The sequence below is a fragment of the Globicephala melas genome, chromosome 13 (assembly GCF_963455315.2).
Source record: "Globicephala melas chromosome 13, mGloMel1.2, whole genome shotgun sequence".
NCBI classification, from domain to species: domain Eukaryota; kingdom Metazoa; phylum Chordata; class Mammalia; order Artiodactyla; family Delphinidae; genus Globicephala; species Globicephala melas.
The window spans coordinates 59,732,684-59,759,336 of NC_083326.1; the positions used below are offsets into that span (position 1 = coordinate 59,732,684).

General features: G+C 39.5%; 1 protein-coding gene across 1 annotated transcript; it reads left to right on the forward strand.

The window, feature by feature from the left end:
* The first annotated feature begins 303 nt into the window (after positions 1-303).
* NDUFV2 (NADH:ubiquinone oxidoreductase core subunit V2) lies at positions 304-26,340 on the forward strand. Its single transcript, XM_030836636.2, has 8 exons — positions 304-461; positions 8,665-8,730; positions 10,757-10,819; positions 10,895-11,011; positions 13,296-13,464; positions 15,196-15,305; positions 19,870-19,946; positions 26,187-26,340. Exons 1-8 carry the CDS (start codon positions 408-410, stop codon positions 26,278-26,280), a joined length of 750 nt encoding a protein of 249 aa, XP_030692496.1. The 5' UTR covers positions 304-407; the 3' UTR covers positions 26,281-26,340.
* Positions 26,341-26,653: the final 313 nt, after the last annotated feature.

Genomic DNA, 26,653 nt, shown 5'->3' on the forward strand with positions numbered 1-26,653 from the left:
CCCCTGTATCTTCAATACTGCAATTCGTAACATACGATTTATAGGGGAACGGAACGGAAATTTTTTTTAGGCAACCACAATCAAAAAGGAGGCGGTTAAATCCTCCTAAGGCTCCAGGAGGGAGGCTCACCCCAAAAACCTGGGTCGGCAGAACTCAAGGCGCTGCCCGTGGACATCCCCTTTCAAGGCGGAGGCCCCGGGCGCAGCCCGCGGAACCCGCCTTTTAGGGCGCCGGCGGGCCCTGGCACCGCCCCTGCCCCGGAAGTCTCTGCCCATTGGCCCCAGCCGCCCCCGCACGCCCCTGCCGCCCTGGGCGCGCGGGGTGGGCTCGGGGGCGCGCACGCTCTGCGTGCCGGGCGCTCGGGACTGTACCTGGCGCGGCCCAAAGGCCCGCAGTTAGGCCTGCCATGTTCCTCTCCGCGGCGCTTCGGGCCCGTGCGGCCGGCTTCGCCGCCCAGTGGGTAAGGAGGCTCGAATGAGCGCGGGCGCCGCCGCCGCCCTCCCCCTCTTTCCGCGCCTCCTGTTGCAGCGGGCACGCGGGAGCCCAGGGCCCCGGACGGGACCCCGGGCGGCGGCAAGGACACCGCGGCCTTCGCACTCCTCAGGGAGGCCGCGTCGCCGTGGAGCGAGGGGGTCGGCGGTGCGGCTGCGGCGGGCGCGAGGCCTCCTTCCGGACGGGAGGCGGGAGGGCGGTGCCGGGACCCCCGCCCGCCTAGCAGGCCGAGTCTCTGCGCGGGGCGGCCCCAGGGTCCCCTAGCAGCACTGCCCTTGGCAGGTGGGGAAGTTGGCCGAGTGATGGCGTCACCGCGTCCAGCACCCGGAGGACGTCGGGGCCGCTCGCGCTCCTGACATCCAAGCCCATCTCTAGAAAGGACGTTTACAATCGGGGTGAAACAGCCGTTCGCACTAACTTAACAGAGCGTGTTCCAGAAATGACGAGGATGACGGCGGGGCATTTACCGGAAGGAAAGCAGCCTTTCCCCCAGCAGTAACATAGAAAGGTTGAATCAGTTCTCGGTAGAAGGGAGGGCGGTGGCGCGCAGTAGCGGAGGATGAGCTCAGGGCCTTGCAGGGAGACCTGAGTTTGGATGGTGGGTGCACCGTCTTTCCACTTTTGGGCTCTTATTGTTCTCACCTGGTGTCCTCGGCTGTCAAGTGGGAGTATTCCAATTTGCAGAGTTTGGTCTTCAATAAACGCTTGAGGTTCTACTGTTACCTGCTGGGCTCCAGGTAACAATGTGGATAATAATAATGACAGGTGACATTCCGTGACTGCCCTTCTAACCAGGCCCTTCTAGCCTTATACAAATAGTGGGATATCAGAATGATCTAGCAAAAGTCAGGAAAGATGTGAGTAAAGTGGTCTCACCAATAAAGTTCCTTTCCTAAAAGAGAAACCTTTGAGGAAATCATTTACATTTTCAAAGAAATTGCTTATTTTGTTATAATTGCTGCTTTATTAGCCAGCTGCCAATTTCTTCAGCCACAGGATTTTATTCAGCTCGTCATTGCTTTAAAAATATCCAGAATTTAGTACTGTGTCTAGGGGAAGACACTAATTGTGTGACCTTGAGCCATATTTCTTAATCTCCTTGAGCTCTATTTTTTTTCCTGTAAAGTGCAGTAATACCTTATTGACCGATTGTCAAGAATTGCCTAAAAATTATGAAATATGGAGCAATAGCTACTCAAAATAAGTTTATTTCCATCTTTCCTTTAGTAATTGCCCAAAGTTTTCTGTAATGTTGACACCATTTTACAACTCATCATGCCTCTCTCCCAAGCCACTAATTAGTTTCGTAGGGGTGAGAGAGTTGTGGTGGCATATTCAAGGATTGTGTTTTCAGTTTTAGAATTTTAATTTGGTTCCTTTTTTATAGTTTCTATTTCTATCTTTTCACTTATTGAAGATTTTTTTCTTTCTGTCCTTAAGCACTGTTGTAGCAGTTTTGAAATTATTGTTTGGTAATCTCCATTGTCTTTTTTCTTGAAAATGGGTTGTTTTCCTTTTTTGTTGTTTTATGTTGAGTGATTCTGGATTGTATCCTGGACATTGTGAATGATGTCATAGAGGCTCTAGATTTTTTAAATTCCTCCAAAGAGTATTTTGTTGTAGTTGTTGCAGGCAGGCAATTAACTTGAACTGCAGTCTGGCTCCGTTGTGGACAGCGGCTCAAATATTGGTTCAGTTCTTTTAGCTGGGCTGTTTGGAGTCTGCCCTGTGTGCATGCATGTTTGGAGTTAGCCACAGAATTGGGGGCTTCTCCACTCTGGCTTTTCCTTTTCTGGGATTTCCCACTTGCCTATGCCTCTCCTGTGGTTGTCCCAGCCTCTCCTGTGGTACTTCAAGACATTAGGGCTGCAGGTTTTCTCTTGGAGTTTTAGCTGCCCAGCATGGGATAGACTGGGGCCTGCCTTCACAGTAAAAGATGTAAAGAAAAAAAAAAAGAACCCTTATTGGCTTCTTCTAAGTCTAGACTCCCTTCATGTGTCTGCCTGCATTTGGTTGTTCTTCAGTGCCTTCAGAAAGATTTTTGGTTTTTAATTTTTTAAAAAATATTTTGTCCAGAGTTTATAGTTGTTACCCAGTGGTTTGGCCTGGTAATAATCTACTCAGCCGTACTAGAAGTAGAATGTTCTTTGGTGGCATTTTTCTTCCTAAATTTTAAGGTTTGTAGAATGAAATGTTTTCCCATTCCATTAGAGATTCCATTTATTTTGCAGTATCTACATTTTGGCTCTAGGACATTAACCCAGTTCTTTAGAAAGAAAGAGAGGGAGGAAGGAAGGGAGGGAGGGAGGAGGAAAAGTGAGATTAGAGGGCATTTATATTAGTTTTTTATTGCTCCTGTAACAAGTTACCACAAATTTGGTGACATACACCAATTTATTATCTTATGATTGTGTAGGTTAAAAGTCTGACATGGGTCTTACTCGGCTAAAACCAGGGTGTTGGTAGAGCTACCTTCCTTTCTGGAGATTCTAGGGGAGAACCTGTTTCCTTGGCTTTTCTAGCTTCTAGAAGGTGCCCTTCTTTGTTGGTCCATAGCCCCCTTCCATCTTCAAAGCCAGCAAGGGCAGGTCAAGCTCTCACATACCATTCTGACCCTGCTCTAACTTTGCTCACTCCTCTGCTGTTTTAAGAGCCCTTGGGCCCACCCTGATAATCCAGAAAATCTCCCTATTTTTGGATCAACTGATTAGCAACGTTAATTCCATCTGCAACTGTAGTCCTCTTTTGCTGTGTATACTAACATATTCACAGCTTCCCAGGATCAGGATGTGGGTATCTTTGGGGCACCATTATTCTTGCCTGCCACAGCCGTAAACAGTTTAGGGGAAAGAGAAAATGAACACATTTTAAGTTTAAACACGGAGGTTCAGTAGGTCACTATTGCACACTACAAACTCAGATCTTTATATTGGAGATGTGAACTCAGTCTCCAGTGTAAGGATAAAAATAGTATGCTAGGGCTTCCCTGGTGGCGCAGTGGTTGAGAGTCCGCCTGCCGATGCAGGGGACACGGGTTCGTGCCCCGGTCCGGGAAGATCCCACATGCCGTGGAGCGGCTGGGCCCGTGAGCCATGGCCACTGGGCCTGCGCGCCGGAGCCTGTGCTCCGCAACAGGAGAGGCCACAACAGTGAGAGGTGCTGAGAAGCAGAGCAGCCTCCCTAAGGTTATAGTAATAGGTGAAGGTGAGACTGACTGAAATGATGTTTGGACATTTCATTTCTATGAAGTATTCTTCTTCTTAGGACATTGGAGAGTTATTGGTATCCATACTGGATTTTAGATATGTAAAGAATGCTTTGTTTAATTTATGGGCAAGATGGCTGAAAGTAATCACGAATATTGTGACCATTAATATGGTTATCTTAATCTGTAATGCTCCTTTAATACCTGAGTTGTTCGTTTTAGCTTTTCTATAATATAAAATTTGGCCAAATTTTACTTGATAATTCTCTCACAATGCTAGTAAAATCACTTATATTTCTTTAATCCAAATTAACATTTTTAGTTAAACTATTGATGCAAGTTTATTTGGAGAACATTTGTAAAATTCTCCTATGTATATTTGAAAATATTACAAAACTTAGGTTTAGTGGTTTAGTGGTTTAGTTTAGACGGCATGTCCTCAAGTCAGAAAAACCTGTGTTTGACTTTTCATGGATTTAGCTGTGTGATCTAGTGAAAGTTCTTTTCTTTCCTTCTTTGAGCCTTAGTTTCCATATCTGTAAAACAAGGGATGATGATAATACCTATGTGGGGATTTTGTGAGCCAAGGGAGGCAGGCCTTTTCATTTCTAATCTGTCTCCCTATATATGCTATGTGTTTTTTTTTAAAAAACAGTAAATGCAGCTCTTCTGTTCTTACGGAAAACCTAAATATATATACATTAACACAGAATTTTAGCAACTTAATGTCAAAGGTGATTTCTTCAAAATAGTAGAGAAAGGGCTCAATTTGTTTATAAAACAAAAGCAAGCAAAATAATGAAGGTAAACTGATAAATATTAGCCCTCATTTGTTTTTCAACTGGGCATACACTATTACTCATTCATAGCAAGTTATCACGTGGCCGTTTTCAAAGCTGCCCTGTTTTTTGATATCTTTAGGAACTTCACCTATTTTACTACATTCATTATAATATTCACATCAGGCATTTTCAATAAAGGAATAAATAAGATATTAAAAGTTTGAATTATAGAGGGGAGGGGCAAGATGGAGGTAGGGGATTAAGAGTTACAACTACTATATATAAAATAAATAGGCTGCAAGGATATATTATTGTACAGCATAGGGAATATAGCCAATATTTTATAACTTTAAAAATATAGGGATTCCCTGGTGGCGCAGTGATTGAGAGTCCGCCTGCCGATGCAGGGGACACGGGTTCGTGCCCTGGTCCGGAGGATGCCACATGCCGCAGAGCGCCTGGGCCCGTGAGCCATGGCCGCTGAGCCTGCGCGTCCGGAGCCTGTGCTTCGCAACGGGAGAAGCCACAACAGTGAGAGGCCCGCGTACCACACACACACACGCACGCACGCACGCACTATATATATATATGGTTGAGAGTCCGCCTGCCGATGTATGGGACACGGGTTTGTGCCCCGGTCCAGGAAGATCTCACATGCCGCGGAGCGGCTAGGCCTGTGAACCATGGCCGCTGAGCCTGCGCATCCGGAGCCTGTGCTCCGCAACGGGAGACGCCACGACAGTGAGAGGCCCGCGTACCGGAAAAAAAAAATATATATATATGTGTGTGTATATATATATAGTGAATCACTATGTTGTGCACCTGAAACATAATATTGTAAATCAACTAGACTTAAATTTTAAAAAAATTTGAATTATAAGTAGTCTTTTCCCTACTTAATGGGCCATTTGAATTCAGTTTCACTTTTAGAAGAAAGAAGCATTCTAGGACGAAATCGTCTTAGAACTGGAAAAGAACAACTTAATTAGGCGGGACTGATTTGAAGACTAAGCTGAATTTTCCCCCCTCCTTAGACTAGAGTCTAGGCTTTTCACTAGACTGGAGTCTATAGTTTCTCATTAGACTGTAAAAATGTCTATACTTCAGTGAATTCCAGTTGAATTCACTGAACTCCAAATGAAAATTCAAGAAACTTTTTTTCATAAACAAGAATATAATTTGATAGTGAAGAATTAATAGTGGGTTTCAATTCTAGCTTTTTCAGGGTTTAAGAAGGAAGGGAGAAGACTTACAGCAGGCAAGTAGTGACAGTGACTCTGTGTTAGTTAGCTAACACAGCACAGTTCTCAAAATGCAGTTTAAATTTTCCATTGTTCAGCTATTAAATGTTTTATCCCCATATCAGCTAGGCAGATGTAGTAACGCTTTAACAGGTTTATAGTATCTTCAGAGATAAGGTTATATAGTACCTGACTATTTGAACCTCAAAATACTTGAATAAGTATATATCCCTGTTTTTACAGATACAGAAATTGACACAAAAAAACTAAGTGGTGCTTCCCTGGTGGCGCAGTGATTGAGAATCTGCCTGCTAATGCAGGGGACACGGGTTCGAGCCCTGGTGTGGGAGGATCCCACATGCCGCTGAGCAACTAGGCCTGTGAACCACAACTACTGAGCCTGCGTGTCTGCAGCCTGTGCTCCACAACAGGAGAGGCCGCAATAGTGAGAGGCCTGCGCACTGCGATGAAGAGTGGCCCCCGCTTGCCACAACTAGAGAAAGCCCTCGCACAGAAACGTAGACCCAACACAGCAAAAATAAATAAATTAATTAATGAACTCCTACCCCCAACATCTTTTTAAAATTTAAGTGGCTTGTGGAAGGTTACACGTTAGCAAGTGGCAGCATGGTGATCTAAACCCAAATCTTCCATTAAAAAAAATCGTCATCATCATCTGAAACTCCAGCTTTTCTTTCTGTAACTTAACTACTTTTTCCTGACTGTTCTCAATCAGTATGTAGTCTGTCTTCAAGGATTTGGACTTTAAAACACTCTATTTTGGGGAGAGAGAGAGAATATGTGTGTGTGTAAATTCACGTGCATATGCAGAGTTACAGGTCAGCCAGAGAGTGCCTCAAAATAGATTTTCCAGTATGCAAGGGCTCAAGACCAATTTTCAAGATTATCTGTATATTTTTAAGTAAGGTATGTGACATATCCTGGAATAATGAGGAAAGGATCAAAACTGAAGCTGTTCTAACTTAGAGATTGGTGGTGTTTATTTTGATATACTGGGAAATTGGAAAGAGAATTAACAGTAGATGTTTCATTTTGTACTTGATGAACGTTTTGTTTTAAATAAGAATTTTTTTTTCAATTTGTCAATTCATGCTAAAAGAAACCTAGAAAATAGAGAAAAATATAAGAAACAAAATATAAAATAAGAGTCCCTTGTAATCTTGTTATCATAATAACAGATAAGCACTTTTAATTGTTAAGGCCATCTAGTATTTTCATTAATGTCTATATTGAATATATTGGGATGGTAGTTTATGCTTTTCTGTTTGTTTTGTTTAACCTTGATATTTTCCAGTTATGATTGTGCCACAAACACCTCCTTCTATGTCTTTCTTTTTTTTTTTTTTTGCGGTACGCGGGCCTCTCACTGTTGTGGCCTCTCCCGTTGCGGAGCACAGGCTCTGGACGCGCAGGCTCAGCAGCCATGGCTCACGGGCCTAGCCGCTCCGCGGCATGTGGGATCTTCCTGGACTGGGGCACAAACCCGTGTCCTCTGCATCGGCAGGCGGACTTTCAACCACTGCGCCACCAGGGAAGCCCTATGTCATTATTTTTAAGAAATATTTTTCTTATCTACATAATATGTAATGTATAATATGTGTGTGTTGTGTGTGTTGCATTTATTGTAAAGGAAATTTTTATCATATATCTCAGACACCAAAAAGCAAAAAGAATATAATAAACATTGTGTATCCATCCACTTGCTGCCTAAGAAAGCAAAGCCAACACAGTTGAAGCCCCTTTGTGTACCACAGCTGATCAGATTCTCCCCTCCTCCCCCCATTATCCTGAATATATTTATCACTCCCATATTTTATACCTATGTTTCACATTCTGTACCTGGGTCTTTTCTTGTTAATTAAAGCAAGTGTTCTGTGTAAACTTATTTCTTGAACTGAAATATTATTTGGATCTAGGGAAGAGTTAAATCTGTGATTGTGTTATGTCACTGCTTTTGCTTCCTTGTCTGTTATGTTTGCCTTTGAATTGTCCAGCTCTTTGCCAGTTCCATGCTTTGTTTAATACAGTGTTCTACCAACTGTGGTTAGTAGAACTCAGAAGTTGGAGGATTTCTGAACAACTGTAGAATTGCTTTTCAGGGAGAGGGTAGAGAAGGTAGAAGTGGGGGAGAAGCAATAAGGCAAAGAGAAATGAAATGCAACATAGAGAGTAATCAAATGGATTCCTTCCAAAGCAATTGAGTATGGTCAATCTGCATAGCGTTATAAGAAGCTTTCTGAAACTACTTTTATGGCTGGAGTTTCTAAACTAATGTAGTAAAGAATTGAAAAGGGGGTGTACATTCAACTCATTTTTACAGAATGAAAACATGTTTATGAAATGAAAGCTATCCAACTTGATTCAGACAAAAGTGAAAGGCAGTAAGTTAATGGTACATTAACTCTGCAATTGCATGCCAAAAGAATGTAGGAGAAAGGATATGCGACTCAGGAGATTAGGTTGTCATTCTGGTTCTTCCACTGACTCGCGTGTTACCTCAGGCAAGTTAGTAACCTTACGTTTTTCTTTTGTTTGTTTTTTTTTTTGCGGTACGCGGGCCTCTCACTGCTGCGGCCCCTTCCGTTGCGGAGCCCAGGCTCCGGACGCGCAGGCTTAGCGCCCACGGCCCACGGGCCCAGCCCCTCTGCGGCACGTGGGATCCTCCCGGACCTGGGCACGAACCCGTATCCCCTGCATCGGCAGGCGGACGCTCAACCACTGCACCACCAGGGAAGCCCAGTAACCTTACCTTTGAATCTCCATTTCCTTATATCTCTCCTGCAATAGAGGTGGGCATGGTGTAGTGTGGTAGGCCATATCTCTTAAGATATTCTACTTCTATCAGTTGATTCTATTATTTTAAATTATGGCTCTTAAAATTTCATAAGGCTTTTGATTTACTAAACTCTCTTAAAATTTTAGGGAAGACATGTAAGGAATTTGCATAAGACAGCTGTGCAGAATGGAGCTGGAGGAGCCTTATTTGTGGTAAGTAATTACTTAGATTTCTTCAGAATGGAAGGAGTTGGAAATTTGGGTGGATACAACACAACATATCTTTGGTATTTGCTGGCCATTGTGGGAATTTAAACATAGCTAATTGAATTCACTACATTTCAAGAGGTGTAGTTCCAGCTAAACCTCTCAAATTTAAATTGATACCAGCGCAACTCTGGGAATAAGAATTTAGATTATTCCTTGGTGAAATAACTGTGAACCTAACCTGATTTCTTGTCACACTTTAGGTTCTTAAAAATCATTCATTGGCTAGTGAAGATTCTGAGGCTGCAACTTGGGGAATCCCAAAATGGCACTAGCTTGAAACTCATAGATTTTAGTAATACGGCGAACACATTGGCAGTTGGCCTTTATGTTTTTCATGTCCAGGGTTTCACTACAGGTAGAGGTCGATGAATTCCCTAGCTTGGTTGCACAATTCAGAAAGGCTAAGATATGTATCCCCTTTCTGTGACAAGGTACATTTTTTAGGAATCAATCTAGTGTTTAAAGGCAATTTAGTGGACTTGTATGTTGATTTAGAGTTAGTGGTATCATTTTGGAAAATGAATTATTTTTAGGCTGACTCTTAATAAATGAGTTAGCTATACTATTAATAAGTAGAGTCCTGCTTTGTATTTTGTCATCTTTGTCTAAAAACATTAGAGATCATTGTCCAAAGTTTCCGCTTTTTTTCTCTTCTATGTCCTTGAAAAAACAGAACTCTGAGAGTTAACTTACTAAGGGATTCAGTTCTGTGTTCACCATACATACAAAACATTAATTGATGTAAGTGTTAATCTCAGTGTGACTCATTTGATTTCCTGTTGACATGCCATTTCTTGTCAGTGTTTGAAGAGGGCCTGCTCTTTTGGAGAAGAAATAAAGCTTGCTGTTGGCTAGTTTCTGTTACAGAAAACTAGCTGTTGGCTAGTTTCTGTTACAGAAAACTAGCTGTTGGCTAGTTTCTGTTACAGAAAACTAGCTGTTGGCTAGTTTCTGTTACAGAAAACTAGCTGTTGGCTAGTTTCTGTTACAGAAAACTAGCTGTTGGCTAGTTTCTGTTACAGAAAACTAGCTGTTGGCTAGTTTCTGTTACAGAAAACTAGCTGTTGGCTAGTTTCTGTTGTGTGGGGAAGAAATGGTGCTTTTGTTGTAGGAGGTAGGTCCCTTTGACAATCTGGTACACTCTCTTTTGGAAAAATGCACATATTTTCACACTCAGTATTTTGTGTCTTAGGGACTTCCGTTGTGGTCCAGTGGCTAAGACTCTGCACTCCCAGTGCAGGGGGCCCGGGTTCCATCCCTGGTCTGGGAACTAGATCCCACGTGCTGCAAGTAAGAGTTTGCATGCCGCAACTAAAGATCCCACATGCCGGGACTTCCCTGGTGGCTCAGTGGTTAAGCCTCCACACTCCCAGTACAGGGGGCCCAGGTTCGATCCCTGGTCCAGGCACTAGATCCCACATGCATGCCACAACTAAGGAGCCCACCTGCTGCAACTAAGGAGCCCGCCTTTCTCAATGGACCTGATGCAACCAAATAAATAAATTAATAATAATTTTAAAAAAAAATCCCACATGCCACAACGAAGATCCCGCATGCACAGCCAAATAAATAAATTAAAAAAAAATTTTTATGTCTTAATTTCATTAGGCTTCCAATAATTGGTAATTTTTTGTAATTAGATTACATTAGAAGATCCTATTCTCTAATCAAGTTGGATAATGCTTTTTTTGGGTTTTGATCCTAAAGCTACTTCTCATAACCTATAAAGGATGATTTTGAAAACTTCTAAATTTTTGAATTCTGCTAATATTTTGGTAATCATACTCATCAGATCTATATTTCATAATTAGTTTAGCCATTCTTCTTGATGCAAGGATAGGTTGATGTATATATCATGTTCGAATTAAAGCAAAGAGATTACATGAACAGTAGTAGTAAAGTACAAAGTTATTCACACTTTTGAGGCAATTTTGATAATTTTGGAAAACATTTTTTTTCCTTTGTGTAGCACAGAGATACTCCCGAGAATAACCCAGATACTCCATTTGATTTCACACCGGAAAACTATAAGGTATGACTTAATTAATTTACAAAATATTTAGTATCTTCCAGATGTATAAAAACAAGTGCTTTTTCTTTGATACAGAGGATAGAGGCAATTGTAAAAAACTACCCAGAAGGGCATAAAGCAGCAGCTGTGCTTCCAGTCCTGGATTTAGCCCAAAGACAGAATGGATGGCTGCCCATCTCTGCTATGAACAAGGTACTTTATTTTTGTGTTAGTTCAAAAAGAGGAGAGATTGTGTATAGTAACTTCCTTATGTAGAAATTTCTCTGACATTCATTGATATCAGTCCAGGAGTTGGAAGCCCTTTAATCATTTATATGTTTCATAACTCAAATTACATTTATGTTTTTGTTGGTTCCCTTAATAATGCAGAGAACTGAAAGGGTAGAGCTTTTTATCCTTGCAAGAAGTAGTAAAGGCATTATAGTGAAAGAGGCTTTCTTTTTTTCTGTCTTTGAGAGAAATGGCAATAATAATAAAAGATCCCAAATGTGTATAATTTGCTGTCAAGATATTCTGAAAATGAATATACTGCTTAAACACTAGAATTGCAGAGAAAAGGATCTGCTCACAGCTAATGTGAATCTTTTTAATATTTTGCATCTTTGGCTATAGGCGTTAACAAAAATACATATAATACATGGTATCTACGACACTTGATTATGGCAGCTTGGAATCCACAACCTACAGAAATCTTATGGGTGACCCATTTAAATATGGTTAATATATTCATGCATGTTTTAGGATTCATTTTTTCCTAATAGTGTTTTCAGCAGTAATCCAGATTTCAAGTTTATTCATATCCTATTAATACAACTACATTTGTATGGTATTATGTTACAGTAAAGTGCCATATAAAACCTTACATTATTATTTGATTCTTGTGAGAATCACATGACTAATAAGCCAATGTGATATAATGGAAAACATATTTTACTTTGAACTAAGAGATCTGATTTTTCTCTGGATTTCCTCATCTGCAGTGATGATTTTGAACTAGGTAGAGCTCTTCCAATTATTATATTATGATTTCTAAGTGATAGAGCTGGGACTGAATCATTTATAATTCTATGCCTTTTTTACTTGACTGAATATTGCAGAGATTCTGCTATACTTCATTCTCCTTTTCACTTTCTAATGTCTAACTATTAGGTTAGACTATTATCGTCTTTCTTGGAGTATAGGAATGTCCTCAGTTTATCTAATGGAATCCCGGATGCAAATTTTAGATATAGCTCATTGATCTCTTATTTACTTTGTACAGTACTCTAACACTGTTGTGGACCTTTAGTTTTTTGTTTTCTTACTATGAAAAATGTTATAAAGCAAGTTTGGTTGGTACTATACTTAGTAAACATAAGTGCTTATTTTTCTTTTTTTTCCAGTAAATCACATATATGTTTGGGGGTTTTCTAAATTCCTTACATTATTTTTATAATAGCCAACTTCCTCAATAATGATTTAGATACGTTTCTAATCATAAATACTTTTTTTTTTAATTTATGTTTTTAATAATGGTAAGCTTGTTGGAAGTCTTGCTGAGTGTCAAGCTTAGCAGAGCAAAATAAAATAAATGAGAGGGCTTCCCTGGTGGCGCAGTGGTTGAGAGTCCACCTAACGATGCAGGGGACACGGGTTCGTGCCCCGGTCCAGGAAGATCCCACATGCCGCAGAGCGGCTAGGCCCGTGAGCCATGGCCACTGAGCCTGCGCGTCCGGAGTCTGTGCTCCGCAACGGGAGAGGCCGCAACAGTGAGAGGCCCGCGTACCGTTAAAAAAAAAAAAAAAAAAAATGAGAAACTAATGTGAGAACATTTCAAAAATATTGTCCTGTTCTATTTAGAATTGGTTGTATATGTGTGAGAGGCAAGAAATAGCATATAGAGAATAGAATCAAGATTCTTTCCACTTTGAGATTTTTAATGTTACTGTCCCCCTCCCCCCCCCCCAAAGAAAGCCCAACCTTACAACAAAAACAAAATCCAGAGGCACATGCATCATTTCCTTAACCATCACTAAGGCGTAGGGAGGTGCACAGCAGCAGCTTGGGGGAGCTTTTTCAATTAAACACCAGGGCCTTAAAATTCCATTGGTCAGGCCCCAGTGTGTGTATTTTGAGAGAAATATTCAGACGTATAAGCCTGGTTTAGTATCACTAAATTAAATTTAGCATACCTACTTTAACCTTGCACAGGTGAGCCGGGATTAGACGTCTTTTGAGAATAAATTTCTTTTAGAATCCCTGAAAAGAGAAAGTTTAATATATTTGTCATTTGAAATGCCATTTAGTGAGTTCCTTTTTCATGTCAAAACCTGGATATATGTATAATTTTTAAGTGTCAAAATTGAAGGACTTAGCCTCGCAGATATCAGATACAGATATAGTTTCTGCTTTTGAAGAACTTTTTTGGTTTTTACCAAATTGAAGTAATATGCTCAATTAATAAATATTGTAATCATATTATTTTAAAATATTTTAGGTTGCAGAAGTTTTACAGGTACCTCCAATGAGGGTATATGAAGTAGCAACTTTTTATACAATGTATAATCGAAAGCCAGTTGGAAAGTATCATGTTCAAGTCTGCACTACTACGCCTTGCATGCTTCGTAACTCCGACAGCATACTGGAGGCCATTCAGAAAAAGCTTGGTATGGGACACAGTATATTTATAAATTTTATGAAAAAATAGAGTTGTATTTCGAGATTTGACCTATTTCTTACCTTTATTTTCAAACTTTTACCATCTTACTGGATCTGTACTTCACGAGTAAATTTTTGTCTTACTGTGTTTGCCCACCATTATTGCTTCCTATTTTGTATTCTTTAGTTCTCCTCCTCAAAGCTGAGTTTTCATGTTTTCTTCCTTAACCATTGAGTATGTTTTAAAAGCTTCTCAAAGTTTTAAAGTTTCATTGTTTAGAAAATTAAGTTTCACTTGTTGTGTGATAGCATGTGGCACATAAAGAAGTGACTATATCATCCTTGTATCCTTCCAAACAAGACTTGGAACAAATAAGATATGAGAATAGGACTTCCCTGGTGGCGCATTGGTTAAGAATCCGCCTGCCAGCGCAGGGGACAAGGTTCAAGTCCTGGTCTGGGAAGATCCCACATGCCGCAGAGCAACTAAGGCCATGCACCACAACTACTGAGCCTGTGCTTAAGAGCCTGTAAGCCACAACTGCTGAAGCCTGAGTGCCACAACTACTGGAGCCCGCGTGCCTAGAGCCTGTGCTCCACAGCAAGAGAAGCCACCGCAATGAGAAGCCTGAGCACCACAACGAAGAGTAGCCCCCACTCACGGCAGCTAGAGAAAGCCCGCATGCAGCAACGAAGGCCAATGCAGCCAAAAATTAATAAATAAATTTATTTTAAAAACAAAAATGATACTAGAATAGGAAGAATGCTCCAGGAAGGGAAATTTGGAATAAGATGTTATTACAATTATACTCCAATGAAGATGTTTAAAAAAGAAAGATGTTATTACAGTAGCATTCACAGAATTAAAAGGGCATTTTACTATAAAAAACTGCCATTGCTGCATTTATCACTCTACATATCAAATGAAGTAAAAGGAGGTGTCTCTTAATTTTGTTGTTACTTGTATGTTGTAAAAAATAGTTGGAGGGTATAGAAGTATGTAAGACAGAAGTGTGAAGTCTGCTTAAAATCCTACCCACCCCCCATCTCCGAGGTACAAATTCTGATAACAGTTAGGTATATTAGTTTTAGATTTTATGTTGTTTTAATTATTTTCATTATTAAATACATAAATGTAATACGTCTGTTTGCTTTTTGCACTTGATTTTGGCTATAATAATATGTGTGCCTCATTTTTCTATTATAAGTTAAATTATTCTGCAGTTACTTTCATGTGTACAACATGTCTTTGCATACTTGTCCAATTATACACGAAGGTTGTTTACAAGAAGTAGAATTGCTGGGTCAGATTTTACTATATTTTGCTAAAATGCCTTCCCTAAAGATATGAGAGTACCTATATTCCTTACATTCTTAATCTTTGACATTAGCTGTTTTCTGAGTCTTTACCCGTCTTATAGTATGACTGATTTTAGTAGGTTAATTATCATGATCAAAATGAAGATAATAGGGTCTGATGCACTGTTATGTAACAACAAACACTGGAGATGAGTCCTCTGAAATTTGTTTTTAAAGGAACAAGTCCACTTAAATCCTTTAATGTTCTATAATAACTATACAGAGTTTAATTTAAGAAATTTAATGCTCTTGAATACTTTTTATATGCCTCTGTAAATACTTCATATATATATGCTTTTTATGTTGGTTTTTTTTGGTTCTTAAACTATATTGCAATTAAAATATAACCTGGTCCTTACCAGTGCTTATTTATATTTTAGGAATAAAGGTTGGAGAGACTACACCTGACAAACTTTTCACTCTTATAGAAGTGGAATGTTTAGGGGCCTGTGTAAACGCACCAATGGTTCAAATAAATGACAACTACTATGTGAGTATTTACTTAATATAAAGTTGTATGATGTTATATTTAAAATATTTTAAACATTTGGTTTCTTGTCATGTGGATGTTGGTTTCTGAATTATTCATTTAGAAGAAACTGTTGGCATAAATATCTAGAAGGTTTCTTTTTTCCTGGTTTCCAAACTTTATTAAAAATCAAAGAACAGAAAAACTTTACATAAAATATGTCAGTTTTAGCTTCCACATTATTGTCCACCAGAATGTTTTAAAAAAATTATTATCATTAGGGCTTCCCTGGTGGAGCAGTGGTTAAGAATCTGCCTGCCAGTGCGGGGGACACAGGTTCAAGCCCTGGTCTGGGAAGATCCCACGTGTCGTGGAGCAACTAAGCCTGTGCACCACAACTGCTGAGGCTGCGAGCCACAACTACTGAAGCCCGCGCGCCTAGAGCCCGTGCTTCACAACAAGAGAGGCCACTGCAGTGAGAAGCCCGCGCATCGCAACGAAGAGTAGACCCTGCTCACCACAACTAGAGAAAGCCTGCACACAGCAAGAAAGACCCAACGTGGCCAAAAGTAAATAAATAAATTTTTAAAAATCTTTTAAATAATGAAAAATTTAATAATTTACATATAAATACAAAAAATAACCACCAAGGCTTAATAGATAATATTTTGCCACACTTGCTTTAGGTATTATGGTTTTTATCATTATTATATGCAGAAATCAACTATAGGTGAGGGTAAACCTCCCCCACCCCCATTCAAAATCCTGTTCTTTTCCTTTCATTCCCAGAGATAACCACTATCATAAATTTAGTGTGTTTTTCCTGTACATGTTTTTTAAACTTTCAAAATATATGTATCTAGGCTTGCTAATAATACTATATTGTGTTTTAAAAATTTGACAGAGATTGTATCATACCTCTAAGAACTGCTTTAGCCAGATCTCAGAAGTTTTTTTTTTTAAAGGAAGTTATTTTGTTTGTTTATTTATTTATGGGTACATTGGGTCTTCGTTGCTGTGCGGGCTTTCTCTAGTTTTGTTGAGTAGGTGTGTGGGCTACTCATTGCGGTGGTTTCTCTTGTCGTGGAGCACGGGCTCTATGTGCACGGGCTCAGTAGTTGTGGCTCGTGGGCTCTAGAGCACAGGCTCATAGTTGTGGCGCATGGGCCTAGTTGCTCCGCGGCATGTGGGATCTTCCCAGACCAGGGCTCGAACCTGTGTCTCTTGCATTGGCAGGCGGCTTCTTAACCACTGAGCCACCAGGGAAGCCCCTCACAAGTTCTTTTTTTTTTAAAAAAATATTTATTTATTTATTTATTTTTGGCTGTGTTGGGTCTTGGTTATGGCCTGTGGGATCTTTTGTTGTGGTGTGTGGGCTTCTCTCTAGTTGTGGCGCACAGGCTCCAGAGCTAGTGGGCTCAGTAGTTGCAGCGCATGGGCTCTCTAGTGGCATGGGCTCCAGAGTGTGTGGGCTCTGTAGTTGTGGCGCACAGGCTTAGTTGCCTTGCACCATGTGAGATCTTAGTTCCCCAACCAGGGATCGAACCTGTGTCCCCCACATTGGAAGGTGTATTCTTAACCACTGGACCACCAGGGAAGTCCCATTACAAGTTTTGGTAAGTAATATTTTTATCATTTAGTTCTAAATATTTTTAAATTTGCATTTTGATTTCTTCTTTGACCTGTGTTTTTGAGAAGTGTTCTTAATATCCAAGTGTATGGAGTTTTCTAGTTATCTTTTTTTAATTGCTTGCTACCCTAATTATATCATGGCTGTCATTCATAATATCTTGTTAGTTCATAATTCTTAGAAGTTTGTTTATGGAAATTCTTTTAAGACCTGTGTCGAAGGTAGATACTTCAAGAAGGGATTGACTTTGCTTCTCTCTTGCTCCTGGAAATACTACTGGCCCAAAAGAAATCCCCTCTTCTTAAATCCTCCCCTCTTCTTCCCCTAAAGTGTAAGTTCCAGACTAGCAGGGTTGTTTTGGGGGACAGTTTTAATTTCTAGTTTTCCCTTATATTAAGGGTAGAGTTTTTGGGGGGGTCTCAGCTTTATGTGGTTTGGATGACCTCCTGTGTCCTGGAGATTTGTCCCTTGCCCCTCTAGGCTATGAAACTCTGAAGCCACGGTTTTTTGCTGTTCCACTGTCTCCCTAAGTTTTCATTGAGTTTTTGGCCTCTGGGTATTTTTTTCTTGTCAGTGCCTTGATATTGATAAAATTTTAAAGTTTTTAAAAAAATTTTATCCAGCATTGTTAGTTGTTACAATAGGACATTCAGTCAGGATAGCTGGACTGCCATAATGCCTAATGGAAATCTACAATTTTTTTTTTTTTAATGAAGATGAAATTGGACTTCTTTGGCATTTTACATTTCTAGGATGTTTTTATTACCTATAGGGGTTTTCTTCATTTTAATGATGGTGATTCAAATTTCTTACCTTCTCTTTCTCATACTTAAAAAAAAAAATTCCTTTAAAAATATGGCAATAACTTACCCTTTTCCCACACTTCTGCAATTTACTCATAATCGTGAGGATCTTAATTTAATCAGTAAGTAGACAGTCAAGGCTTTATATGAAGCACTGTAACTCTAAATATAGTAGACTGTGGATTTATGCAAGAGATTCAGTGAGTAGTGGTATGGTCTTTGGTGAGGCAGTTAACTGTTTTATTATTATTTATTTTTGGCTGCCTTGGGTCTTCGTTGCTGCACGCGGGCTTTCCTTAGTTGCATCGAGTGGGGACTACTCTTCGTTGCGGTGTGTGGGCTTCTCACTGCGGTAGCTTCTCTTGTGGAGCACGGGCTCTAGGCGTGTGGGCTTCGGTAGTTGTGGCACATGGGCTCTAGAGCACGGGCTCAGTAGTCGTGGCCCACGGGGTTAGTTGCTCTGTGGCATGTGGCATGTTCCCGGACCAGGGCTCGAACCGGTGTTCCCTGCCAATCTTGGCAGGCGGATTCTTAACCACTGCGCCACCTGGGAAGCCTGAGGCAGTTAACTTTTATGGATCTCAGCTGACCAGTGGATAAAATGAAATAGTCACATAAACTGTGATTGGATACCGATTAGAGAGAAATATTAAATACATTTTGAGGATGGTTGGGTAGCTTTGAATATGGTCTTGACATTTGATTTTATTAAGGAATTATTGTTAGTTAATTGGGTGTGGTAATGACATTGTGTTACTTAAGAACATTTAAAAATGTTCTGGGAGTTCCCTGGTGGTCCAGTGGTCAGGACTCTGGGCTGTTACTGCTGTGGCCTGGGTACAGTCCCTGGTCAGGGAACTAAGATCCCACAAGCTGTGCAGTGAGGCCAAAAAAAAAAAAAAGTTCTTAGGAGATGCCCGCCCGCTGTGGTTATTAGGGGTGAAGTGTCATGATGTCTGCAACTTGCTTTTAAATGTACAGCCAAAAAAAAAACACAAACAAAACAAAACCAAAAGGCATATGTGTACATAATTCAGATATGGTAAGGAATATGGTTATTCATGTATACTTTTCAAATTTTCATAATAAAGAGTTGGGGGAGATAAAATCATTAGGTGAGTTTAAAGATTGCTTCTAGTTTTGAGGTTCTGAGCATCTGTTGCACCCTAAGCAGTTCTTATTTTTATAAATGTTTATTCTATATTAAAGGGCTTCTATGAGGCCAGGCATTGAATATACAGTACTGAATCATGATTTCTCTAGCATAGTACCAGGGTCCTAAAAACATTTTCTTAAGTACGTAACAGTTTGGGAGGGGTAGAGGGGATATAATGTAGTTTAGGCACTTTTATTAGTTTAATCTTGCCCCATTCTGTTTTGACTGTCTTTTGACTAAACCTAGGGTGCAGCCAGGGGTAGGAGTGTGTCTGTGTGTTTTAATTGTATTTGTTATTTTAAATAACAGAACCCTTGAGGTAAGAATTTTACACAGGTGCATAGTGTACAAAATACAAAGCTGTTCTGGTTGAAACGGGGATTGGAGGGTCAGGATTTATTAAAATAAATGTGTCCAAAATAATTTTACTTTTCCCTTTGAAAATTAAGTGAAGTTTGCAACAGGATGAATTTCACCTGGGAAATAAAGAAGATATCACTAGGGTACTAGATCATTAGCTTAGGGACAGATATTAGGCATCTACTTTTTATGACTGCTGGTGCTAATTACTATTTGCATCTCACTGATTCTTCAAGGACATAGCATTTGTTGAGCATCTGCATGGCAGTGTTCTATTTTATTCATTTTCTCTTTTAATCCTCAAAACGCTCTGAAGTCAGTTTATGAATGAAGAAACAAATTTGGGGAAGCCGAGTAATTTCTCTCAGATTGCTGGCTAGTAAGTGTTGGGACTTCAGCTCAAATGCAGAACTATCTCCCTTCAAAGCGCTGCTCTGTGCTGCCTCTTCAGCTCCTATTGCTATTGCATTTAGCAGGACAGACTATGTATAGGAGTTACTCAGTTGTTGCCGCCTTGGTAACTAGTGAGCTGAGACAGACAGTAAACTGTTATTAGGGATTTACACTGATTTTGAGGTAGGATGTAATTTTAATATTTGACTATTTTACTTTTTTTTTTTTTACTTTTTTTCCTAGGAGGATCTGACACCTAAGGATATTGAAGAAATTATTGATGAACTCAAGGCTGGCAAAATCCCAAAACCTGGGCCAAGGTATCCTTTTATTTCTTTTTAATAAATTTTAATGGCTTAACCTACATTAGTCTTTCATGTAGACTTAATTTTAAAATTTTAAACCCTAAGTCCACAGGAGTTTTCAGGAGCCTTGAATACTATCTAAATCAACTTGTCATTTAAAGCAATGATTTTTTCCCCCATCTAAAACCCTATACCCTATCAGATAATCATCTAAAACCCTGTCAGATAATCATCCATCTGGATGTTATAAAGAAGGGAAATGTACTGCAAATAGAAATCTATTTCATTGTTTAAAAGTTCATACTGCCAGGATTTGACCCAAAGTCTGTCTTCCCTCTGATTTCCACCTAAAGGTCCAAAGGTTCTGTCCTTTGAACAAACACAAGATAATTTTTATATCTCTTCCAAATGCCAGCTCTTTAGTTACTTGAAATAGCTATCTCATCTTCCCCATATCTTTTCTCAGATTTAATATTCACAGTTGTTTCATTGTTTTTCCTTATATGACATAGTTTTGGTCTCCCTCCTTGGCAGGTCTTCTGGTTGGAAATGAGTTTCTTAATGTGACACTTAAACTAATCACAGTATTTGAGATATGTACTTAGCATGTGGGGCATTGTGGGACTGTCTTCTTTATTCCAGACATCATGCTTATAATAATGCAGCCTAATTACATCAATTCTTACTTCAGATACATTACACCATTAAATTGTACTTACAGTCAGTTAGAATGCCTAGATCTTTTTTCAACTTAAACATTGTTTTATCCAGGCTACTCCGATCCTGCAGTTATGTTACTAACTGCAGTAATTAATAACTACTAATTACTCCTCATTCAGTTATGAACCTGAACTTTTGCTGCTAAACAAACCCCTATTCCTTATCTAAGTGTTCACATTATTTAAAATTCTCTCTTAATACTAGCAATGTTTGCATGGTTTTATACAGTTATAGTCCCTTTGTATTTTTTCTGCTTATGTTATATAAAATTTTCCTTGTCTCAATATATATATAGGTTTTAAAGGCCATATAGTATTCTAATGTATTGCGAGAACTATGATGTGCTCTTTATTACCCTGTTTTAAAATATATTTTCCTTCTTTTTGTTACAAACGATTCCCTGAGGTTGAATTACTAGGTCAAGAGGGTATGCACGGTTCTGTAGTCTGCAAGAAGTACTGAGAATTACTCCCTCATTGTTCTGGCCGACTAATAACCCTACCTAATAAGAAAAAGAGGTCAGTTCAGGATAACTTAAGTTTAGTAAAGGCAAGTTGGTCCCTAAAAAACATACAATTCTTTCAACACTTGAATTTGCTTAAAGAGGTTTGGCATTCTCTTCCTAGTTCCTCACTTACTTGGGCTACACTGAAAACATTTTTTTAGGAATAAAACATTTCCACTGTGAAGAATTAGTCTCCTTTATGGAGGCTACGGAAGTGAAACCTTTTGTCATTTAACATTACAATATTTCTCTTAGCCACTGGTCCTGTCCCTTACTTATCCTTGCTTCAACTGTAGCCGCCCCTTGCCCAGAAACAAAAGTTCATAATATTTTGCACAAACTTTAGCTTGTTTTTAGGACTCAGATATTTTAAAATAAGTTCGTGCTACTCTTTTGTTTGTACTTAAACCCATAATACTTCTTTCAACTTTGGGGTACTTTGTTTTAATATCTCAGGTGCCCATTTCCTTGTGAAATCCACTTGGTTTCTTTAAATGTCCCCTTTTTTTCTCATTAGGTATTGTTTGTAATTCTGTAGTCATACTTTTGGAGCTTTAGACCCTCCTCCGTCCTTTCTTGTGAACTTTGTGATCTATCGATGACAACATTAATCCAGCATTAAATCTCCTGCCACACAAACAGACAGATAGTTGCTTTGTCTACTTTATTGTATTCCCTCAGCATTCATTTGTTTCACAAATGTTTCTGGATGTGTGCTGTGTGCCAGTCACTGTTTTAGGTTGTGCATACAAATTATGAACAAGGTAAAGTCGTCATATATTTTATATTCTAGTGATGGAGAGAGACAACTAGTGTAATACCTGAATAATAAATGCTAGGAGGAAAATAAACAGGTTAGGGGATGGAGGATGACTGGAGGTAAATGTAGTCAGGTGAGGCCTTTCTGAGGTGGTGAATTAATGACCTGAATGATAAGCCCAAAGGAACCATGTAAAGAGCTGGAGGAACAGTGTTGCAGAGGGAGAGGAAAGAGGAGGTATTAAGTTCCTGGAGGAAAAGTAAGATGACAGTATGGTTGAAGTGAGTGATCAAGGAGGAAAGTGGTGAAGAGGTCGGAGAGGTAGGTAGAGGCCCAGGTAAGCAATTTGGGTTGAATCCTAAGTATAAAAAGCTGTTGGAGTGTTTTCAGTAGGGAATGATATGCGTGATCTTGTTAAAATTATTGTCGTAGTTGCTGTGGAAAGAATAGTTTAAAATTTAGTGGATGTTGTAGGACAGAGGAATTACGAATGATTTCTAGCTTTTTAGTCTGAGCACGTCAGTGATTCCTTTAACTAAAATGAAGAAGATTTGGGGTAGGGCAAGTTTGGGGAAGAAAAGTCACTTTGTTTTGGACATGCTACTGAGCATGTTTGAGATGCCTACTTAGACATCCATGGTAGAGTGCTGGAAGTTTAGATACGAGCTTGGGATTTAGGGAATACATTAGGGCTGGAAATATGAATTGGGGATTCATTAGTTATTATAGATGGTATTTAAAGCCATGTCTGGATGAGATTACCAGGGGTGAAATTAAGAGTTTGTTGTTGTTTTCAGTACAGGAGATACTATAACATTGTATTTTAACATTAATAAACAGGAACTAAGTACCACAGTAAAGCACTTTCGACATCTAATAATAATAGGGATGGTGCTTTATCAGTAACTGTAAATAGTTCTTCAATATTGGTGATTTTTTTGACGGTGTTCTAGATTTGAGCCAAAGACTTTAAGAATTACTGGTTTCTCGGGGCTTCCCTGGTGGTGCAGTGGTTGAGAGTCCGCCTGCCGATGCAGGGGACACGTGTTCGTGCCCCGGTGCAGGAAGAGCCCACGTGCCTTGGAGTGGCTGGGCCCGTGAGCCATGGCTGCTGAGCCTGCGCGTGCTGAGCATGCGCGTCCGGAGCCTGTGCTCCGCAACGGGAGAGGCCCCAACAGTGAGAGGCCCGCGTACCGCAAAAAAAAAAAGAATTACTGGTTTCTCAACCTATTTTTATTTCCTACGTACACCTCTTATTTAAAAAGCTAATATAGGGAATTCCCTGGTAGTTCAGTGGTTAGGACTCTGCGCTTCCACTGCATGGGGCACAGGTGGTCAGGGGACTAAGATCCTGCTTGCCATGCGGTGCAGCCAAAAAAATTTTTTTTAATAAATAAATAGCCGAGATAAATCTATTTAGTTTTCAGTAATTGCAGAGCATCCATCAGTGGTATATGTAAAGAGTGTATCTGGACATGGTAATTCAGAATGTCTTCCCAGCATATGAAAATAAGAACTTCCCCAAGTTAATTTCTTGGCTATTGAGAGAGACTGTGATGACAGTAGTAACCAAAATAGTTATAGCTGTTCTTTAAATTAACCAAAGCTGGCTACTGCTTTTTTATTAGTATTTTTATAATAAAGCCCTCTGCTTAAATATTTGAAAGAGGTGCTAGTTGTGAGTCTTTGAGTAATTAGAGAAATTAAACTGGTTCAGTGGTAACTGATTTGAGTACCACTATCAGGTGTACTCTGGCCAAAATTGGTAAAGATTTCTCTTTGTGGTTCAAAACTGCTTTATTATTTTGGTAAATGATGGCTAGAAAGAAAAAAACTGATGGTAAGACAACATTCTTTCTTTTGACATTTATAAATATTTGTGTGCTAGAGATTCTTTTTTTAAATTTATTTTTGGCTGCGTGGGGTCTTCGTTGCTATGTGTGGGCTTTCTCTAGTTGCACAAGCTGGGGCTGCTCTTCATAGCTGGGGCTGCTCTTCATTGCGGTGCACGGGCTTCTCATTGCCGTGGCTTCTCTTGTTGCAGAGCACGGGCTCTAGGGCACGTGGGCTCTAGAGCGCAGGCTCAGTAGGTGTGGCTCACGGACCTAGTTGCTCTGCGGCATGTGGGATCTTCCCAGAACAGGGCTCGAACCCATGTCCCCTGCATTGGCAGGCAGATTCTCAACTACTGCGCCACCAGGGAAGTCCAAGAAGTACTTTTTTTAAGCCATAAAAAATGTACAGAAAGGCCAAGTTTTCTAGAATGCAAATGAGTTAAAATGATTACTGTGCAAGTAGTGTTGGAATGGCTAAAAAACCAGATTTACCTTTTGAATTGTAATGAAGAGAACAAAGTAATTAATAGATGGTATTTTAAGCATATCGGGGAAATCATTTTTTGTTTTTTATTACGTGAAAATCTGGGTGTAAATTGTGGCTGTCGGGTGAATGGGTGGGGCTAGATCATGGGCTCTCTAGGGTTCTGAAGCATGTTTATAGATAAAGTGAGGGGGAAAGTTACATGATTAGTAGATTAAACCAAGTTTGTAGGCTTTACTGGAGTATTTTACAGCCTTTGTAGTATTTTAATGTGCATTTTGTGAATGGTGGGGGCAGGGGAAAGTTTGCAGGCAGGCATAACAGAGGACTGGAACCCCTTTTTTTCCCCTAAAGCATGTTATGGGATGGTAATTTCGTGGAACAAACTTTAGGAAACTGGACCAGATTATTCTTAAAGTTCCTTTCTCATATGAAATTCCATAATCTGCATGTGAAAAGCTCATGCAGTATACATGATTAATTCTATTTACTGTTCCAGAAACTTCAGTTTTTTAATCTTCCTAAGTTGATCCTTAGTGTTGATAAAGAGGGTAGCTGAGCGTAAACCACAAAAGTAAAGGAGAAGAAAGAAAAGACCTCCAAAATTGATCAATTTCATTATTTCAGTGGTAGTCAAAGAGCAGCAAGGGTACCTGTGCTGCCAGTTGACATAAAAAAAAATTACAAAGCGAAATACTGTTTATTAAAGCTAAATATCATTTTGCTACTTACCCTAAAACTTTAATTTTAGGCTGTAACAGTACAGTAACTGCTTTTTTACCTGGTTTTCATAGTGAACCTATAATGCAAATATATTAACTAATTTCTGACTTTGTAGGTATTCTTTATTATAATACACTACTTAGTTACTTGGATTTTGTAATGTAATAGCTTAAAAGATCTTATAAATGACTATGTGGTGTCATTTTCCTGTCCCCTCAACGAATGATTTTCTAGGGCTCTAAAAATAGACTTATAAGATTGATGACAGAATGTGAAGGGCAAAGCCAGAGGGAATAAAATGATTTAATTGAATAAGTTCTTCAGCTGAAATCTGTGGCAGGAACAAGGTAAATGAGCAAAGCCAGGGAATAGAAGGGTGAAACAGGAGTAGGTGCTGAGCTAGGCTCTAGCAACAGAGGTCAGACAGGGCAGAGGTTGAGCCTGAACGATTACCTGGGAAGTATGTGTGGTGGTGAAAAGACAGGTTCATTTACCTCTGCACTGCCTCCCTTCATAGAACTATAGGAGGACCTGTTCATGTTTTCTCTGTGGCTATGGTAGCCACCCTGATCTGGAACCTGTTTTTGAAAAATTAATATGAATAATTTAGCCTTTAAAAACAAAAATACAAACGGATTTTGTCTTTACTGCTTCTAAGGGACATCCTCCCAAATCTTCAGATCTCTCAAGGAATCCAGTTTTTGTTTCCAAATACAGTGTGTAACTGTGTATTCCCTGCGACAGTGGATCTCAGTCAAAATAAAATTCAAATATAAAAAGAATAAATGTAGTGCTCTAGTTTATTAAAACATGCTTTTTAAAAATGTCCTCTGGGGCTAGGTTATTTTGCTGTAGTTCTTAGCTATGATCTTTGGGCAGATGCTGCATCATCCCAAGCCTTGGTTTCTGTATCTGTAAAATATTTTGGCCAGTGTCCCTTGTCTCATGGTATTGTTGTAAAGATTTAATGAGCCAGTGATGTATGTACACTGCTCAGTAAGTGGGAAATAGTATTAGTATTATTTTTATATTTTTCATATTTCATATTTTTATGTCAGTTTTTATATTTAAACTTAGGAAGAGAAAATCTTGCGGCAGTTGTAATGTTTGGATTAAATAATCCATGCTAGTTTTCTGAGGAGAAATAGTTACTTAACTGAGCTCTTGTGAGGTAACAGTTATAAATGGTAACCATTAGCAGTCAATTTAATGTTACTTTTCCTTTCAGGAGTGGACGCTTCTCATGTGAGCCAGCTGGAGGTCTTACCTCTTTGACTGAACCACCTAACGGACCTGGCTTTGGTGTGCAAGCAGGCCTTTAATTTATATTCAACTGTAAATATGTCACTGGAGAAATAAAATATGAATCTCCTGTCTATCTACATAGACTTTTTATATTATTTGTTCATTTCCATCTGTGTACACCTTGCTTGTAACCTAGCAACTTGCAACAGTAAGTGCCATGTCAGAACTTAAGAGCACCATTTTGGTCATCTGCTGTCTTTGGCTAACTATGAACACATTATTCCATAAGCTAATTAACAGTTATTTCAACATTACCCATTTTCAACTGCCCCTTCACTTTTATCAGTAATATTAGGTTATTGTGAAGTAAAAATTCTGTCAAATTTCAAATACATTTTGCTCTCCCATCTTTAACCATAGCCAAGTCTTAAGTTAATATGATCTTTCTAT